This window comes from Cyprinodon variegatus, unplaced genomic scaffold (assembly GCF_000732505.1).
Source record: "Cyprinodon variegatus isolate N-32 unplaced genomic scaffold, C_variegatus-1.0 Scaffold5, whole genome shotgun sequence".
Lineage (NCBI taxonomy): Eukaryota > Metazoa > Chordata > Actinopteri > Cyprinodontiformes > Cyprinodontidae > Cyprinodon > Cyprinodon variegatus.
In genome coordinates, this window is record NW_015150458.1 from 3,003,552 (window position 1) to 3,024,784 (window position 21,233).

General features: G+C 36.9%; 1 protein-coding gene across 1 annotated transcript in view; it reads right to left on the minus strand.

Moving 5' to 3' along the window:
• Positions 1–4,497: 4,497 nt before the first annotated feature.
• The window catches only part of dnah5 (dynein, axonemal, heavy chain 5), a 103,998-nt gene continuing 87,262 nt past the window's right edge, over positions 4,498–21,233 (minus strand). Inside the window, exons 69-82 of the mRNA XM_015373911.1 lie at positions 20,474–20,612; positions 18,987–19,101; positions 18,143–18,333; positions 17,012–17,133; positions 16,032–16,181; positions 15,422–15,667; positions 15,032–15,251; positions 14,215–14,420; positions 13,091–13,294; positions 11,844–12,059; positions 9,365–9,577; positions 8,564–8,716; positions 6,430–6,661; positions 4,498–4,673 (exon numbers count right to left, since the gene is read on the minus strand). Of these exons, the coding sequence (XP_015229397.1) occupies positions 4,522–4,673; positions 6,430–6,661; positions 8,564–8,716; positions 9,365–9,577; positions 11,844–12,059; positions 13,091–13,294; positions 14,215–14,420; positions 15,032–15,251; positions 15,422–15,667; positions 16,032–16,181; positions 17,012–17,133; positions 18,143–18,333; positions 18,987–19,101; positions 20,474–20,612 (2,559 nt within the window). The 3' untranslated portion in view covers positions 4,498–4,521. The remainder of the gene's footprint in view (positions 4,674–6,429; positions 6,662–8,563; positions 8,717–9,364; positions 9,578–11,843; positions 12,060–13,090; positions 13,295–14,214; positions 14,421–15,031; positions 15,252–15,421; positions 15,668–16,031; positions 16,182–17,011; positions 17,134–18,142; positions 18,334–18,986; positions 19,102–20,473; positions 20,613–21,233) is intronic.

A 21,233-nucleotide genomic window follows, 5' to 3' on the forward strand; every position in this document is an offset into this window, starting at 1 on the left:
TTCCATAACAGAGAAACTACCCATCATCATTGTTGCATCCATATCCTTTTTGTTGACTTATATCCCTATCACAAACTAAACATATACCATTATTTTGAAGGATAAACAACTCGAGAAACAAGAAGTTATAAATAATTTTTTCATCTTGATTTCATTTGCTCTTAACAGAAACACAGTCTTAAAAAAAATCTCAAAATTCTTTTAATTTTGTGCCCATTTTTTTAAAAGGCCAAGAAACAAAAATAATATTATCTCCTTTCACAAGGCACTTCCCATGTGACATTATAAATATATCATAGGCCTTATGTGTCTTTAAAAAGACAGAACATTGAATGTGCGTCATATTGCACTAATTATGTATTGAAGAAATGTCTAACAATCTATTTGCATCACCATCATACAGGCATCATACAGGGTTGTGGGGGAGCCAATACTCGTCTATAAACTTATGACAGTATGAAACCTGTCAGCGAAAATATTTCTGAAAAACTCTTTTGAAAAAACGGACCTATCCATTTAACTTGCTGTAACTGACCCTCAGGGTGTATTTGCATCTATCAACCTCTAGATGTCACTGTCTCTAAATAAAATAGTTAAAGCTCACTGGGAGAACTGGGTTAGGTATTTTTGGGCAAATTACCTCATACCATAGCAATATCTTCACCAGTAGGAGATGAAGGCCAAAATGAAATCATCCTTCCATTTGACTAACATTTTCTCAAGTTTGAGATAAGTCCATCTATCCATCCATCCATTTTCCACCATGTTTGATCCCTTCTGGGGTTGCGTGGGGGGTTCTGGTGCCTATCTCTAGCTGTCAATGGGCGAGAGGCAGGGTACACTCTGTAGAGGTGGCCAGTCTATCACAGGGCAACACAGAGACAAACCATCATTCATGTATGGGGCTCTGTTTGTATAAAAAAAAGCAGATATATACGTGTTGTTGCATGCGTTGTCTGCATATGTATAAGTTGCAAATGTATTTTTTGCATAAGTAGATATTGCATATGTCTATATTGCACAAGTAGATGTTGCATATATGTGCATGTCTCTAGCTGCCTTTGTGGTATTTATTTATTGTGATCTTGCCAGTTAATGTGCAGTAAACTAGCCTACACCTTGCAGTTGTTTGATGATGTTGTTGCCTCCTGTTGTTGGTTCGCAGGTCTGAAACGTCTGTGATTGGTTAATATCATTGCTTTTTTTTCTTGCTTTTTTTTTGAATTCATATAACAAACAAACGGTATAAAAAGACTTGTTGATGAATAAAATATCACAACCTGGGTAAAAAGAAAATAGACAGAACATGGGGCTAAAACTAAGAACAGATAGCTAAACAGCAAGGCCAATGAATGAAAATAGAGCAAGATTTAAAACAAGAGAAAAGTAGAAATACTGGCAGTTTTTTTTTTTTGCAGAAACAGACTTCAAAATTTTTAATGAGGCGTAATACAGTTTAAATTGGAAAAAAAAAAACTAAACAAGGAGTTCTCAATGAACTTCTTCAATTTTAACCATTTTTTTATGTCTGTCCATAGTTTAAAAGAATAGGAAAGGGGAAAAAAGAGATGATTAACGTAGATAAAAATGGTGATGAGCACGTAGGACGGCCTTACATAAACATATCCCCAGAATGATTGACAATTAGGAGGACCGCTTGTTTTGATGATCCACCAAGAAAAAGAACATCCTCCACTATACCTTTAAGTTGAATGGTGGGGATGGCTTTCTTTCCCAGCAGACATGATATTTAAAATCTTTTGGACTCTCTTTCTTATTTTTTTTTTTTTTTACTTTTTTCCAGCATTTCTATAACTTCCTGGGTCAACCTAACAGCCTGGCAACACTCGACCTCTCCAACACAGACTGCTCCCTGGATCAGGTGAGGCGGCTGCATAAGAATCTAATGAAATTCATATTTTTTGAGTAAGTGTTTCAATGCATTAGCAGAAGATATGCCCAAGATTTACAGCAGTGCTCTCTGTGAATCGTTACGTACTGTATGAGTTGTAGCTAACTAGAAAATGAAGTGCGAGCCATGAATAACGTTGTTGTAGGAGGTTTAATTTAATTCTGCACACCCATTCAATTTGCTGTTGCAGGTCACTGGGTGATGAAGTGGTTCTGAATCGTGCTGGTAATTCAGTATATTGACGTGGGTCTGAGAGCCAGCAACAGATTATTGATTAGCTTGAGATGTAGCCAGCTGTCAGACAGTCAAACTCATCGATTTACCCCTGAATCATAATTAGCCTTTTACAGTCAGATGGACATGTGAACGCTTTCGATTCTACACAGCAGAATCGTCTGTTTCCATAGAAACTGCTCGTTTTAGGACTCGCCGACAGTCAAAGTGCAAAAACAAAGTTACAGAAAGAAGTTTGGTAACTTGCGTTGTTTTTTATGTTCCAGGTTTGCTCAGCTCTGCTGCGAGGCTCTGCTCAACACCTCTCTGTTCTCAATGTGTCGAAAAGCAACTTTCCTCACAGGTAAATGAATATCAACATTTTATACCGGTAATCTAAAGCTGAAAAGAGGCTGTATCTTCCTAATCTTGAATAAATAAATAAAACATGAGGCCAGTAAACTAAAATTTGTTTTTTTCTGGTGATAGTTTGAATCCTAAAATGACTCAGAGAGATTTGATCACAACTAAAGGTTTGATAAAGAAAAGCCCTAAGCAGAGTAATGTGTGAGAAATACTAGAGGTTTGTTTATCATTTGAAAACTCTGGATGACAAATTTAATAAGAGAATTTATTAAGAAAAAAAACTTGTATTTACTTTGACTTTTTTTCGTTTCCTTTCTTAAATTCTAAAAATGTTTTAACAGTTTTCACTTTGAATTGAGTTAAACCGACACACTTTATTTTAGTTTTGCTTTACCCATTAGTGTTTCACTTTAAGTATAAATGCACAATGGAAAAAAAAAAGACTAGTGGTTTTACTGCCTGTTTGGACCACAGATTCAGATCTACTGAGCCTGTTTCCCATGAGACTGGGTTGTAATGGTCCATAGTGACAACCCTGGGGCTGCAGCTGATTACCAACTAAGTCATTTTTCCAAACTCAATGTGTGCAGGAAACTGTGCAGGAAAGGCAAAGATGTGCCTCCATCGTTTAAATATTTCTTCAGCTGCCCGGCGTCTCTCAGCTCCAACAACGTGTCAGGAACCAAGCTGCCGCCAGAGGCTCTCAAGTGAGACAATAATCTGTTAACAAGTTCATCTTTATTTCCTTACATTTTAGCCCTTATTCCCCCATAAAGTGATTCTGATTTTGTTTTCTCAGCTCTTCCCATTCAAACACAACACCTTCCACATTTACAGCATCAACAGCCATAATAAAGGTCTTTAAAAAGACTTCTTAACAGATTCATCTTAGTGGCAATATTCCACACAAATACATAAATAAACAATCTAAATTGGCCAATCTTTAGTTTAAATCTACCCATCTGAGAAAAAAAATGACATTAAAGGAGCAATAAGAAATGAGTCATTGTTTTAGATAGAAATAACTTTAAAGTAGGGATGTGAAGAACTGAATTTATGATTTGGTGGGATGGTGCAATTTCACACAACATTGCTTTGTGTTGTTCTCCAATTGTTTATAAGCTGCATTATAAAGTTATGAGTTACCTACTTCATTTGGCATGGTCTTCAGAAAGGTGATACTGTTTTACTTTGTATTTATCCCTCATAAATATTAACATATGAGGCAGCGGGTAAGAGGGGAGGGGACAGACATCCTCATATCATGCTGATTAATTCACCTTTGCATCACAGTCTACTGACAGACTGGTACATAAAACGTTAAAAGGACAGTCTAGGTCACATATTTTCTGTTTTTTTCACCAATCAGACCTCACAGACTTTTCCTAATTGTTAGAGGTAGTTTTTTATTTCAGATGTTTCTTTAATTTTTTAACATTTTCTTCTAAATGTTTCTGGTTTGGGGTTATACAACACTTAGCTGAGCAGTCTATGATTTTTCGCACTTGACTGATCCATTTTAAGCAGGTTTTAGATGAATGTGCTACAGTATAACTAGGATGTAGAGCATTATCTGCCTTTGTCTTAAATTAAAACTCACCTGCTTTTCTATAGTAGCAGCTTTTGCTGCCTATTTTTTCTTTATGGAACAAAGAAGATGGTTTTGTTTAATTTATTAGATGCATTTTTGATATCATTTGTTCAATGTAATGACAGATTTATTTAAAAGTTTAAAAGCTTTACACATTTACTTCCCATTGAAAAAAACTCATTTTAAATTAGAATTATTAGAATTGTAATAACATTTTTAGAGTTATTTTTCTTAATCTCATCTGGACGTTATCGGTCCTGTATATCCACCTCCTGCCCCCCCTACAAGATTCCCTGGAAAAATTAAGTTATTATTTTTTCATGAATACCTAAAAGCATTTCATCATAAATTGATTACACAGTTTAATTTAATTGAGACAGAGTCTTATTTTCAAATGCAACAATTTTATTGTGTTATATTTATAATGAAGATAAAGAAATTATTTAACATCACAGAGCAGAGCCACACCCCTGAGGATCCATTTCTCTGGAGGAAACACAGTTTTAAGATCCACAGCTGCAATGTAGTTCAAGTCTGTTCTTGCTGGCTTCTTGTAAATTGGAGCAGAATAGTTCTGTTGATCCCTCACTCCTGCAACACAAAGCAAAAAAAGTCTTCTCAAAAGGAGCAGCAGCTGGTAAAACTGCCTGTTAATTACACATCTTAAGTGGTACTACTTGAAGTTTCTGAAATACTAGCATCGGCATGGTGCCACAGAGACATCCAGCTGTGTTTAACAACATCTGTTTTCATGCAGAGTAAGTGGTAAAATAACTCGAATTAGGACAATATTGTTATAGTTCCTTTTTCAACGTAATTGTTTTTAGCAGAGATTTGGCTCCCCTTTGTCAGCGAGTCATTATGAAAAAATAACTGGATGTTTTCTGTAAATCAAATCTTCAGTGAGTCTTTATAGGTGATGGTCGAGTGATCAAGAAGGCAGGACTTTTGTAATCTGCACATAATCAGCCTCTTATAACATGGATCTCTGTCAGGAACCAGCCTCCTTGTAAGAAATGGAAACAAGTGTAAACAAACTCTTTTATGTGCCACTGCAGCTTCATTTACTTCAAAGGCAGTGATGACAACAGGTTTCCATGGAAAAAAAAGTACGACTGATGTCTGCCTCCATATACAATTATTGGATACATTAAAAGCACCAAAATAATTGTCACACTAACACACTAGACAGGTCAAGGATAAGAGCGGGAAGACATGGGCATCCACTAAACTGACAGGCTGGTTAAGGAGAGCATTAATCAGAGAGACAGCCAATGGTCCCATGGTAATTCAGACATCAACATCACAGGTGGGAGATTCTGTTACCAAGACAACCATAAAACCTGCGTTCTTCAAATCTGGCCTTTCTGAAAGGCTGCAAAAGAGAAACTATTGTAAAGAGAGAAAACCATGAGAAACCCTCTGTAGTTTTCCAAAGGCAGTGTAGAAAAGAAGAAAGGTGCCGTGGCCAGGAACTTTGACCACTGTGGAGAAAATTTTAATTTAAACTGTTAACATGCACAACATTTTATGATTTAATTCAAATAAATTTGAACTAGATTTTTGTGTGGATGCAAAATGATCAGATCATGGCACATGTTTACGTGTGGCATGCTTGATTCAGATTAGGAGCACTGCCAAAATGTAGAGTTGTCCAACTCCCCCTATAGACAACAGAGCTAGTTGTGTTTCTGCCTGTGCTGTAAAACAATAAAACAAACAGAAAAGTGTTGATTATGAGTGCCCAGAATGATGGATGAATGGTAGAGGTGTTATTGATTTCCATAATTAAGCCACAAGTTTAATGTGGCTTTAAACCAGTCATATCCCAATGTTTATGTCTTGCAACCAAAGACAGAAATGTCAAAATGGAAATAAATTAGCATATATTGTTGTATCATGACACCCAAGGAAAGTTCATCACAAAATCCATCCTAATTATGGTGATGTAATGAAACAAAATGATGACCCTTATAGTGATCCTTAATCTTCTGATCAGTTTACAAAATTTCATGGCAGTGTAAAGTTTGCTTTATGCCCTTCCAGCTCTGCTCATTGCATAATGATGTTTAGGTAACTGTTTCATAGTGTTAAAGCAGGGAGCAAAGGGCTGGCTGCAGATCATTGTAAGCAGTAATACTATATCTTGCACAAATTGGAGGAAATGTATTTCCTAAAAGCATAAAATTTAAGTCTTCTTGACATTTAAATCATTCATGTATCCAGTGACTCTGTGGGATAAACACCATGAGGGGGAGTGAGACTTTAAGATCATCTTAAATTGGGCAGGATTAAAGATTATCCATTCATATTGTATGTCATGCTTTTTTTTCATAAGAAACCTTACCATTATTCTCTGCGTACATCCTGATCACCGGCATCATCTCAAAGAGAACCTTGGGCTTTGAGTCTACAAGTCTGCAGTTGCGGCGGTCCCAGCCGGCCCCCTCCAGGTAGAGACCGTACACATACACCCCCTCTCCAGGCGGGTTGTTGATGTCATCCTTCATCCACCTGGTTACCTCGTTACGCAGCACCATGCGGTCCAAGGCCCAGCCTTTGTTGGCTCGAGTAATCTCCTGAGAGTAAATGTGCAAATCTTCAGGTTAAGGTCCCAATGTTACCACTACAACACAGCAGTTCATAAAAGGGGGCAGATACACGGCACCCTTTTCTTGTTTTTTTTATAATCCAAAAAAAGGTAAAACAACAGGATGATGTCCCTGTGGTTGAAGACATTTCGTTTATTATGTTGGAATAATGTCAGATAACAGGGTTGTATCAAAGTAAAAAAAGTAGGATGTAAAAGTAATGAATGTGAAAACTGAAAAAGTGAACATAAAAAATCTGTTTTTTTATCACTTTGTACATAAACTGATGATCTTAGCAAGGAGGTGATGTTGCCAGAGCTGCAGTTCAAGAAGACAGTTTTCTTTAAGAGCTAAAAAAGGGAATTCTGGTGGCTGTTACAAGGTCTACAAATCTGCCCACAATAAAAATGAGAGTGCTTCATCATCCATACTTTCTGTCTCTAAAGAGCTGGGATTTTTCTTCAGTGCAAAATGGGGGGAAGAAAAGCTGACAGACACAGAAACCTGACATAAATACTAAAATGACTCCAAGTTACTCCCACTGCAACCTTAAAGAGCAAAACAAATTGGTTTGCTTAAAAAAACAAAAAAAACAAGCTAAAGATGATTTTGCTACAAAAAAGCTCTACTTCTCAGTTAATTTATATGCAGGTTATTTCAGCAGCTTTTCATTATGGAAATCTATTGTTTTGGTCATTTGAATATCTTTGTGTTCAACACTATCATTTATCCAAAACCAACATAAAGATTAAAGTTTCCCATTTTTCAATGCAGTCAAAGAGCTTTAAAAAAAAAAACAGAAACCCAAATTTTTATATTTTTCTCTAAATTTAACTGGATATTTTTAACCTGGTTTATTTACTTATGTAGCACCAGTGGCTTTGAAATCTCAAGAGATCAATAATGAAATATCATCTAATAATCAAGGATAATAAATGTTTTAAGGGGCTCAAACATGCTGAAAAAGAAGCGGGAACAATACATAGGTGTGAGGTAGACCAGCATTTTGTTGAATTGAAGCAAGCGTATAGTTTCAAAAAGAAACAGGAAAGGATTGGTCTGATAGATTTAGGAACAATATTTCAAAGCAGCTCCTGTTAAACCAATACAATAACTTAGCCTATTAGGTATGATCTGAAGTCACTCCCTGTGGGAAATGTATCTCTTTCTATCCAAGTTTTTGTTTTTGTCCCTCTGAGAAGAGCTGAAAACTGAATCAAATTAATCAAGAGTGCTTTTTTTATGTGGGTCAGCAGTTAGCAGCTCAGACACGTCTTTGGAAAAAAAATTGCATATACGGCACCAAGCACTGATGTTCATTTTCTTCTTTCTTGACAAAATGAAATCAATTCTATTTTCGTCTCGTATGGTTGAAATTGTAGATTGCAAATATGTTAACACAGTTAATACAGTGAAAAACTGAAGGAAGCTTGCTTTAAAGCCAGTGTTTCATACGTCGGTACAGTGATCTTTTATGTGTGACAACATGGAGGACTCTATAAAAGGCAACAACTGTGTTCCTTTTATTCAAGCAACTTAATTATTTTCCCAGATTTGATAGCTTTTTATTTGATCTTAAGATTTATGTTTTTCGTTTCTAATCTGAATCTTGGATTTAGAACTGCTTTAGTGAGGAGAGAGATACTGATGCCTTCTAACATGAGGGCAAGCCTCTAAATGTGGCTCCATTAAAATTAAACATTTTAATTATTTCTCTCCTGTACTCATTTGCTCTATATTAAGATAAATTAGTGTTTATACTGGCCGGTCTGTGATAGTGTGTCCACTTGTGTGTGTTGTTGTGGTTGTGTGCCTGCCTGCCCCTGTGTGCGCCATCTGGTCTCCTCTCTAGCAGAGAGTATTGGGTAGCCAGATTGAGGCCATGTGTACCTGTTTCATTGCTGTCAGGAAGCCCTGCGGGTTGAAAAAGCCCGTCATCCAGAAGCAGTTAGGTCGGCCCTCAAATATCCAAGCCTGGAACTGGTGGTTCCGCTCAAGCAGCTCTGTGAACCAGAACCCCAGGGTGCTGGAGGCCCATGATGCCTGCAAGGAAAACAAACAAAAACATAGTCTAAATGTTCTTTTGATGGATTAAACACTGTCACAGAGGAGAACAGACAAAATGGGGACAATGCAGACTTCAGCCAGGATGCCTGTCTAAAATGCTCTAATTTTCACCTTGATTTGCTAATTGAACAATATTTGGTAAAGCATTTAATTTGTGAGATAGGTGGACATATTCTCTGTAGCAACTGTGTTTTTTTTAAACCCTGATCAAGTCTCAGCATGTTTGGCTCTCATATTTCATCTTTTAAATTGATTTAAAACATGAATTTTCAGATTGTGTAGAGGGAAAAAAGGGGAACTGGCTTCTTTATGGGTTGCAAGCATAATTCCTACGCAGACTGATCTGAATGCATTTCCTGCCTCCTAATATAAATCATTGCAACACTCTTGGATTATAATGAAAGAAGTAGGATCAGCTTGAATATTTCCTGCTACTTTGATGTAAACAAAACTAAAAAACAAAATGGAACCCCAACAAATCAAAGTGAAGGAATCATCTAAATCCAAGGGGACAAAACACAGTGAAAAGGAAAAGGTAGTCAAAGTTATTACATAAATGCTTTGAGTATGAAAAAATGTGGCTGAGTAACAGGTTAAGGAACATTATTCTTGTGGAAAGCTGACCTTCTTCCAGCGTGCAGGAATGCGTGCATCATACATGCAGTCCAGAGCATCACGCAGGTTCTCGCTCATGATGATCGTCCCATCGATGGCCAGCCTGAGGTCCATTAGAGTGTTTCGGACCAGAGCTATGACCCGTTGCATCTGATCAATCTCCTGGCGGAGGAAGATGTTCATGGGTTGAAAGGGACCCATCTTCTGAAGACGCTCCTGTACCTGATTTAAAACGAACACATTTAAATTACTTTACGTCGTGACCCTTCTGCCCTTTAACGATTCCAAGAAATAACCTCTGTGAAACCATCAGATTAACTTCAATTTAACATTTTAAATAACCTTACAAACATTTTCGGATATTAATATGCAGAGACAGAATAATTTGTTAATAGTAAAAATATGGTTCAGTTACATGCTAGAGACAGAATTCATAGATGATAAACATGCCCAAGAAACCACCTTTAAATGTCCCCCCCCCCAAAAAAAAAAACCCTACAAAGAGGCCAACACAGGAATGGGCAGGCTCATGGATTAATGGACAGACAGGTAAATGACAGAATCAGATTGAAAGTGGATGCATGAACAGCAAGGTGAATAGAAGGATGGAAATGGTTGAAGGATGAATAAGAATGTCTCACCAGAAAAGGAGATGGGTAGGAGAATTGAAGAACGGAAAGATAAAGGATTATCTTTGCTTTTATTCTGCTTTCAGTTTTCTTTGAATTTATTGTCAGATTCATGTAAAGCACTCTGATTTGTCCTTGCATTGAATTGAGCTATAGAAATAAATGTGCCTTGCCTTGTTAGAGATGAATGAACCATAAAAGAAATAATGGAAGAATAACAGAAAACAAAATTAGGAAAGATGCAAAAATGGACACACACCACTTTTGAGAATTAAGAAATACATCTTAATTCTCACAATTTAAGATAATTCCAGATTGTCTAAAATTCCTGTTCGGCTTTATTTTCAGAGTAAATAACTTTCCAGCTTCTGAATCTTGACCAGTAAGGTCTCTAATCACCTGGCAATCCTACATCTGCCTGTTTCTCTTTTTGGTCTTTTTTATTTTTGCTTTTATCTCATCCATCCGCACTCATCTTTGTACACTCCTATAAAAAAACAACAAATGAACTCAAACAGGCTGTTCATCATCTGATCGAATGTTTAAGAGCACAGCTCAAAAAACCCTGCAACCTCCTAAAACAGAAATTCAATTCAAAAACTGACTCTAGCTTCACCATTATCAGCTGGCACCTCCTTGGCATGCCATTAATACTGGAAGCCATCAAGACAATTAAAGTTAGACTTTCTCTTATCAGTAAATAAGTCTTTCTTCCACCTTTGAATCTCTAGTGTTTGGGCAATTTTGTGGCATTGAAGGAGATGTGACCTTTGAAGACTTTCCTACTGTATGTGGGTGCTCGCTGATGGCTACAGTTAGCACCAGTAATGGCCTTAATGGTTTGTGTCTTGACAGACAGCCATTCCAACACTCCCCCTTAGTGTCACTTGAGATATGTTGGGGTCTAAAGCTTGACTTTTTTTGCTCCATAACCCTGAGGATCTTTGAAGAAATGACTGCCTTACTGCGTTCAACCTCAGCAGTGATGGAATGTTGTGAGAAGCTTGTTTATGCAGCTTAACAGTCCCACCTTGTTCAAAGACGGTGAGCTTTATTGCATATGCACATTACGAGATCTTCAAAATGTGTTTACCTGACAGGAAATGACATGGCATTAATTTTATTTTGTACCGATTTTGGCTTTTAAAAGCTGTCTTAGACTTTTAATCAGCTGATAAACAGCCAATTTGAGTTTATTGTTGTTCTGAAAAAATTGCCTGCTCACGACTTTTGGTCTCTTTTTTTTTATGCTACTTTTTTTTTCTTAAAGGTATGGATGGTCTTTTATTTCCAGGTGGATCCTCTAAATAAGTGGACCTCCTAATTGTCAATCATTTTGGTGATATGTTTACATAAGGCTCTTTTTCTGCGGTGGATGTCTCTGGTGTGCAACGGTTTCAGACAGTCATTGAAGCTCACCGCGGCCCTTGAAAATGGCCGAGGGTCATAAAAGAAAAGTGTTTAAGAAGTGTATGAGAAGAAAATAAAGGCCTCAGATGACCCAGATATATCCTGGAATGCTTTGCGTGTACTTCTTCCCCATGTAAGCAAATCACAGGGAAGTGAGAGTTTGAGCTACATGGTGTGATGGTAGGTGACAGAAAAGCTTTGCACTTGCTTCAGAGCCATAATCTCGCCTCAACCTTTTTTTTTTTTTTTTTTTTTTTTTTTGACAGAGGACAAGAGGGACTAGGGAAAAAAAACAAGGTTTTAGCCGGATCCAGCTGTATTCACAGCACCTATCCCTGTCTGCACCACAATAGACAATCAGCCCAGCTCATGTCATGAAAGGAACAGTGAACACTATGCCTAACTTCAGTTGTTTGCCTTAGGCTATTCGCAGTGAAACACAAACATACTTCAAATGGTACGTAGTCAGGAGGCAGTTTCTCCAGCATGTCGTCAGCCAGTCTGGACACCGCAGCCTCTCTGGTCTCCCCTCCTCCTGAGGAGCTGTCTTTTGGCTGAATATTGAGAATGGCATCCAGCACATCTTTAGCCTGTTTACTCTGAAATGTTATGTCTGCATTTGGGTGGAGACCAAACACTTCAGGTGTGTCATAGGCTGGAAGACCCTGTAAAATACAGAAATTAGTTAAATCACAAAGAAGTTTTAAATCTACTCTATGAGAAACCCAAATTCCCTACCGTCACACCCTGATCTGTATCCATACAACACTCCACCTGTCTGTACCACCATAATTTTGAATGTGTATTATTTTCTCCCAAAATAAACGTTTATTTGATGCCTTTAACATATTAAGAACTCACCAAACTTTACAGAAAATTGTCTCTGGTGTAAAATTTACGATTTTAATGGAATCAGAAATGGGTCTGGCCAAACACCTGGAGGCAGTGTTGCATGGCTCCCTCAGTTGCGATAGGCCAAGAGGCGATGACCTGCGTGGGACTCCCAAGGCCCTCTGAGACTTTAATTTACTTTTGTTTTCCTTTTTGTCTTTATTGGAAATGTCTTCTCCCTAATTCTATCAAAAGGCACAAATGCTTATGTCTGTGCCCAGCTTTGGGAGCAGTGGTCACTGAGTGTGATATCAGCTACACATGGTGTCACAAGCTGCTGTTCTGTCACCTTCTGATGAGGATACAGAGAGCATAACACATGGATAAGTCACACTACCACTCGTGCAGAATGCTGGATTGCCCCTGACTAATTTGAAGGAAATGCTTGTGAAGTGATAGGATATCCTGCTAGCTTATCACAAACAGTCTAATGTGTTGAGTTGTGGAGATGAGCAGCACAGCTATCCAAGTGCCAGTAGGGAAACAAGTGCTCTGCAAGTATTGAAGAGATGCACTGACTCTGTTCTCTCTGATAGGACCAATCAATACCAATTTTCCAGCTGGCCTCATTTGCTAAATTACTGCCTTTGCTGAGTCACCAACATAAAATAAACTCCAGGGGAAACATTTTGTCTGGTTGCATAAGATCTGATTAGCTTAACATTTTAGACATTGAAATAAGAATCAAACAATTTAAAGACTGTAGCTCTTATACTAAGAGAGAGAGAGAGAGATATAATATAGGTATAAAATCCTTCACACTGGAGTTTTTCTGTCACTGTCAGCTTCATCCTCCTCCTCTTACCTGGATGTAGCTGAGATACTGTTCCACACTGGAACATTTGGGGATACTGTAGCCCTTGTAGAAATTAAAGGTGGGTTCAAACATTTCCTCCCTGAACCAGATCTTGGCAATGGTGTTAAGGAGACGTTTGTCGAAGTCATCAGTCACACGGCCACCATATTGAATCTCACCGATCATGTATTGAACTGTGTTCCATGAAACACCCTGAGAACAAAGAAAATGTTTTCCCTTTTTAAACAAACAAAAAAAATCTTTTGGAAAAAAATACTTACTTGGTTGCTTTAAGTTAAAAAAATATATTTTAATTGAATAGCAGCACTAAGTTCTGTTTAGTAGGTCTAACAGTATCACAAATCTTGACATCATTTGTCCACTTGCAAAGGTTTTGCATTTTATTCAGTTTGTGGTTATTGATCAACATGGTTAGGGATCGGGTAACTGTTGGATGTAGTTAGGGGAGTTTCAAAACTTTAGCTTTTAGTTATCATTATTCATTCTATTGTTGAAATGCAGGTTGGCTTAAAACTCACTCATACAGCAGTTTAAATTAATGTGAAAATCCTTTTTTGATTCCAGCATTGTATTTGTATCTAATGTTTAAGATGTTTTTCAGGGGGATCCTTTGCAACCCGTATAACTCATGGTTTTAGATTATTAGCTAAAGTTCACCTGCTCTTGCAGGTAAACTTGAGCTAATATTTACTGTGGTTTACTGTCCCTGATTGCACCCTGTGTGGGGTTGAGAAAAGAAAGATAATAACAGAGCAAACCGCTTAATTACATGTAACAAAGATACTGGAGCCCATTTTCTTTCTTCTTTTACATTTTCCCTGGACACAAATTACAAACTATATAACATATTAAAAGTGGAAAGAGCTTTTGTGGTTATAAATCCTACATTTCTTAAGGCAGCAAAAATGTTGCATTGGAAAAGAAAGGTGTAGGCTTCTGAAATGTCCGGAGATATTCAGAATGAAATATGTAGCTTATGATAATGTGTAGTCACACTTTAACAGTGGTTTACAATGAACTAGGAAGCTTAAACTTCATAAATGGGAGTCTAAAAATATCCAAAACATTACAGCTATTAATCATCATTAACTCATAGCATGAAATCCACCCACCTTATCTATGTCCATGTCATCCAGGTGATTCTGGACAAACTGGACAGTGGCATTAAAGTCAGCTTGGTTGAATTCATACGGAATGTTCCATCCCAAAGGGCCAAATTTTCTCCTCTCCTGAACTGTACTGTGAAGAAATGCTACAGCGTACACCATTGGCTTCCAGTGGACCGTGTTAGTGTCATCCAAAAGGTCCTGGTTAATGCCTGTTTAAAGACACGTGTCAACACATCAACAGCTATAACTTTATGAACAAAATATGTAATTAAATTGAGTTAATTTGCTAATGAAATGGATTTATTCTTTGCAAGACTTAAGAGCTGAAAACAAGAACACAGACTCTCAATTGCCCTTCAGGAGTGAAACTTAATCCCTTCAATATGAGCAAGGAACAGACAGCTCTATCTAGCATATTAAGTGTTCTATTTTTACCCTTCTACGTTTTGAATAAAAACACAAAGTTCATGTCTCATAAACCTTCCCCATGGCTCATGACACTTGGCCATAAATGCTCTAAATTAAGCAACAAGCATTTGTTTCTTCTGAATTTTTTTTTTCTATCTCATCTGTCGTCCTTCCCCTAGGATATGAAAAGAGTCTAGATCTCTATGCATACACAGATATACTAATGAATTCATAATACCCTTATCTGCTTTTGATTTTTTCCATTTTGAAAAAAATGTTTTCCAGCCTTTATTTCAGGCTAACATAATTGGTCTCCATGTGAGAAGTTTTACTTAAACAGTTTTTCCATCTATATTTGACAGGGTTAATTTAAATAATGTTTCAATACAAGATAGACCACTCTGAAGTCTACCTCCATACGTCCTCTTAAGCCCTGCTTTGAGGCCCTGGGGTGGTTCGTTGGTGAACTTTATCGACATCTGAAGAAGTGCGATGGGGAAGTGGTTGTGGACCTCTGTGGTGATCCAAAGGCGAAAGCTCTTATTGACATTTTCTGTTTCTGTCACTGTGTCCATCAGTTCATCCATGAAGTCTAGACCCAGATGGCAGTTCTGGAGCAAGACCCATCCACCCTGTAAACAATCGCAAGAACAATGACCAACAAAAGCTTTGATGTCATAGGAGTATGTTTTCCAAGTCAGTTTCAAGATTGGCAGGAACTACTGTATAAAAAACTATAAATACAGCAGATTTACTGAAACATATAAAAAATCAGCTACTATACTTCACAGCCCTGACTTACATTAGCCATACTCTGCTGTAGAAGCTTACGGGCATGGACCTCTTGTCCTTGTCCCATAGAGACATATCTGGTCTCAATCTTGTGCTTTTTCCCAAATGCAGTGATTGAGTCAGTAGGATCTGATCCCATTGAAAGGAAGCAGATAAGAGGTGTCCGTGGGTCGGATTCCTCCCACATCTTCTCCAGGTCAAGGATCACCCCTTCAGCATACCTCTCCCCCATTGCATTTTTTATGTATTTACGAGCCTAGGGTGGAGAGCAAAAATCAAATGGTGCAAAGTCAAGGTTTATGTACTGTTAAAAAAGCAAAAATAAAAAAATAAGAAGATAACAAACAAACAAAAAACAGAGTAAATAAATTATAAATTGGGAACTGCAGTCATTGCCTGTATTACATTAACTTAATTAGTTGTTGGTATTTACAAATATGGTTTTAAATTAAATTATTGGGTATAGTCAGTGTAGCCACACAATTTTCCAGTACGTTTAGAATTTTTTTCCATCTTAATTTTCCGACTAAGTGATTGCTAATTGATTGATTTTCAATCAATGTTTAATTTAAGACTCTACAAGTTCTCCAAGATTACAGAAGGATAAGATCTTTTTTAACCTGTGCGATGGTTCTGTCGGGACACCAGCAGCGAATAAGGAGCAGCCGCCTAAAACAGTCCAGAGACTGGTCACAGGAGTTGGGAAGCTCCTCCTCCTCCGGGGCTTCTTTATCAAACCAAAGCTTCCACTGCTTCTCATTATTACTTATCTGGAAGAAATATAGACATAGGGCTATACATCTCACACAGATATATATATATAAGAGCTGCAAATAACAATTATTCTGCAAAGGGATTAATCTGACGGTTATTTTTCCCGATTAATCAATTAATAATTGCATAGCCAAAGGTTGCTAAAAGAAAAGGTCCCTCCTGGTGCCTTGTGGGGATGCCCAGAGCACCCAGAGACCACAAATGCATCAGTGTGTGTGATGAACAGTTGAAACCTCCTTACTAACCGCATTTTCATCATTCTATCTCTATTCTCCAACTCTGTAGAATCTGTTAGTTCAATAGTCCTGTTTTTCTGACTATGACTGGCTGGATGTGCTCTCTTCATCCTCTGACATGGGAGCTGGCACGGATTCTTCTGCCTGGCTGTGTGTTTCCTGGACGGGGCCGCCTTTTACGGTTGCCTTTTGTATCTCTGCTTCTTTCTGTATGTCTGCTTCTGTCTCCTTGAACCACAGTTGGCCTCTGCAGATGGCTGCTCACACTGAGCCTGGTTCTGCTGGAGGTGTCTTCCTGTTAAAAGGGAGTTTTTCCTCTCCACTGTCGCTACAACCATGCTTAGTGTGAGGGATTGCCTTCGAGTCAATGAGTTGATGCAATCAACTGGTTTTCTTTGATAGAAAACTTTGAATCAATTTGACTGTATGATCTGGTGAACTGTAAAGTGCCTTGAGATGACATGTGTTATAAATTGGCGCAATCAAATTGAATTGAATTAATGGAAACTCAGCAGATGAAAAGTATTTGGGTAAATCTTTCCAAGCTAAAGATTTATGACTAAAATGATTAAGATGTGCATTATGTTGACCTGAGTCAGTATGTCAGAGAACTGGCTGAGTTTGCTGAGCTGCACAAGGTTGAGCCAACTCATGTCCAGAATCCACTTGGCTGGTTTCTTAGGGCAGGCTTTCAGATCCAGAGATGCACCGCCTGTATGATGCAAAAACATACACATACATGTTCACATGAACACAGCCACACATGAGGATCAAGCAAAATGATAAGGTGGATATTTGGCTGAAAGCAATCATTCAAAAAGCAAAAATACATAGAATTTATACATTGGAAATTATTTTGTATAATAGTCAAGAGAACTGTGTCAAGAGTACTGTGTTTAATGGTTTATAGTTGACAGTTGGTGAAGCTGCATGCATGTAGCAGAGAGTCTGTTCTGAATCTACTTGTAGCACTATGGACTTTTGTTCTGACAGGAAACAGGGCTACATTTGGGAATAAGGTGCTACAAGTAGAAAACCCATGTTGTGCTGTTAATAGAAATATTATAAAATTGGTTAATGTGACTGCTTATTTCAAGATAAAAAACTATTTACCATGCTGTAAAATATACAAAATATTTAAGATTTTCTTTTACATATTTTTACATTTTCGTTGTACCAATTTTCAACATTTGGCACTTTGAGTATTTTCACCAAGCACAAGGTATAAGGCCCAGCTGTTTTAAGCTCTTTTTTTCAAAGACTTTATGATTTTGTATAGTTTTTTATGTTAAAGTTACAAACTTACAATGTATTTTGGTGCAATGTTATATGATAGATATGCAAAAATATTAGAGAAGTGTTGGGTAAAAGAAAAACTATGCATAATGTTGAAGTAAAAAAAACAAACAGTGAAAATGGTTTTAATTTTCATTCAGCCGCCCTTTACTCTGATGACCTGAATAAGTTCCATCATAACTGAATGGATTCAGAACTTAATTTATTACTAAACTTTTCAATTTTTTGTGTCACTTAAGCTCAATATAACTGCATTTGCTTTGTAGGTTTGTTAGAAAACATTAGTGTATTAAACAAAGAGGTCAGGGACAAAGTAAGGGGGAAGTTAAGATTAAAGGTTGTTAGTGAATTCACCTTTAAAAAGATAAGGAAAACAGCACCTGTTTAAAGAGCAGATGGAAATTTAGTGAACAGAAAAGTTATACCTTTAATGAGTGTCTGAAACTCCTCATGTTTGATTTTATTGCTTTGCATTTCGATCTTCAAAGTCAAAAGCAAGGTGAAAAGGAACTTGTGTTCTTCATAAAGACCCCGTGCTGCATAGTGGTACACCTCAAAGGTCATGTATTCTATGATGCTAGCAATCCGCATGCTGGTGATTGGACTTTTGGAGGACCTGTTTAGGTAAAAAAAAATAAAAGCATAAACGTTAGTTTTTACGTAGTGTCTTTAGTCTTGATTTCCAACTACAGTGTAAAAATATTTAACTCTCAAAGATCAACTTTCTAAAAATCAAATAGAAACTAGAGATCAGAGTTTAGTCTGTACATACTTCTGGACAAATGTTTCAGCCTGTGAGGCTTCATCTGAGGAATAAATTACTCAAACTTACAAATCTCTTTGCCAGTGTGGTTGATTGCATTTTAAGTTAAGTAATGCTTTGAAAAAGATTAAAAATAACAAATGGTATTTTGACCACAAAATATAAATAACATGAGACTTGATCAAGTTTGATTTGGAAACAAACAACTTTAAACACTATTGCTGTATTAGCTATTTTAACCTAAATAAACATATATATGAATGTATACATGAATATAGTTAAAATACCTAGAATACAACATCAAACCATAAAATGTAGCAACAAAGTTTTTTCTAATATAATGATTACATGACAAGTTTCTGTGGATGTTGCCACAAAGCTAGTTTAATAATATTTGAGTTTCTATAAGCTAAGTTTATGTTAGGTGAAACTACTTATGCACTGCTTTACAAAATGGTCATGTCATACAATAATATGGTGATGTCATAAGTACTAGTATATCTCACCTCGCAAGAGAAAGGTCAAAAAGTCCCAGGAACTGCCTCAATGAGGTCTGGTACATGACATTTATGTTACTCATTTCAGTGATAAGGAAATACAGGATGCTGCCCCTAGTGGCCACTAAAATCACACAGAAACAAACAAAAGCACAAACTTTTAAAAAGAAGGCAAACAACATAATGATACATTTATTTTTCATTTAGAAGAAACTATTTAATAATATAATATGTTTAATTACATTTAATTTAAGAAAAATCTGAATTTCTTTTTTTACATACATTCGTATTCTATCACGCCTTAGAAAATACCCTATCAAGACACATTTGCTGCAATTACAACAACATTTCTTTTGGTAGCGCTGAGCTAAGGAGACTGAGGTCTATGTTCATTTTTTTTATAAAATAGTATATTGGAAAGAGAGCCTCTTTGGACCACAAAAATCCTGTCACAGATTTGAAAATGGATGTTGGTCTGCACCTTGATTGAGCCTTTGTACCTCATGAAAATGTTAGTCCTCAAAAACCCCAAGCAATATGCTCTGTTTTTGTAATTTTGTAGTCTGTGAAACATGTCTAGCCAAGAATAGCAAATATGTCTTTTAAAACCTAATGACACTAAAGCTTAATTTTTTTAAGAGTTTAACATTAGATCGATCACACTTAGGACATCAGAAGGGCATCATTAAAACTTTTCTCCGTTGCTGTCGCCATCTTACTGCATGCTAGCACAAAAGCAGAAAGGAAACGGGGTTAACACATGGTAAAGTATTGCCTCCCGCACTGTGATTGGTCCTGCCAGATCTGGCCAGAGCCAAATTCAGTCATGGATTCTTAGATTTAAATTCAAATCAAAGCTTGGAATATTTTCCATATCCTTAGACTGCTTTAAATTTTCCCATAACAGTACTCATAATTTGGACTCTACTGTGTTTTTTGTTCACTAAAGTCCCCTTCCAAACCTTTGTGGTCTGTAAAAAAACAAACAAAAAAACAATTGTTTATATACTGAGATTAAATACACAAAAACTTCTACTCTCTTTTATAAGATATATGACTTTTACATGTAGGTATTGGCACTACATTTTATTTGATACATGCAGTGATACAGTAGAGTGAATACAAATGGAAGTTGAAGCTTTCTGGTCCTTGCAAAATAATTGCAACGCTGTTCCATTTTTTTCCATCTACATAATAATCTACTTTGTATTTCATAACTTTGAAAAAAAGAACCATCACATTCAAGTTTACAATAATCAACAACAAACAATAATGCTGCTACATAATTGGCCCATCTATTTTGGGTCGGTCTGAAATGATTGGAGCAGAGCAGGACAAGAAGAATTATCATGTGTTTGTGAATTGCATGAACCTTGCATGCTGGCAAGGTTGTTAAAATTTAGAAAAATGTTGGTTAATTTTATATATATATATATATATATATATATATATATAATGAAGTTAACATAAGAACTAAATTCTGTCTCAGAGCCTACCTGGTCGGTATTCCTCCCGAGCAGCATTTATCTGAACTTCGGTTTCTGCAGCGATCTGCAGCTTCTGAGTGACCTCCTCAGCTGTTTGCTTTGTGTTCTTAAGGACATCAATCAGGCTGTCATCATCCACTAGGGAACCCTAAAAAAAATAAAAATAAAAAATAGATAACTAGCTGGATTAGATGTATTCAAAGTCTCTTTACTTTATAACAATATTGATAATTAAAACATGAATCTGATTAAATAAGTGAAATTATACTATTAAAAAAAACAAGTCCCCATTTTTTTTTTACTTTGCATCTATACAGACACATGCAGAACTGCACTTAAAGCTTATCTGTTAACTGGGCTCAGCTTGGACTGTCTCTGGCCTGACAAGGACAGGTGGTGCCTTCATGAACATTCAGTCACAAAAGCTAATCCTCAAAACATGCAAACACTAGGAGGAGATTATGCAAATTTTATTAATTAGCACCTGCAATGTGATTTATCAACCTCTAACTTTTTGCAGGTGCAGTTTCTGCATCTAAGGTTAGTACATCTAAAAGACAGCTATAAAGTCAAAAATAGAACAGGTATTTGTATTGTCAGAAACGGAAATAATAAAGACACACTGTCTACTGAGCAAAGCTATTGGGAAAGAAAGGTGTTGCAAAACAGTAGATTAATTATTTCTGCATGTCATCGCAGTTAGTGGCTCTCCTAGACTCAGTTTTTGGCTGAGCTGTCAAGCAGTGCCAGACTAATTTTACAGGGTGGG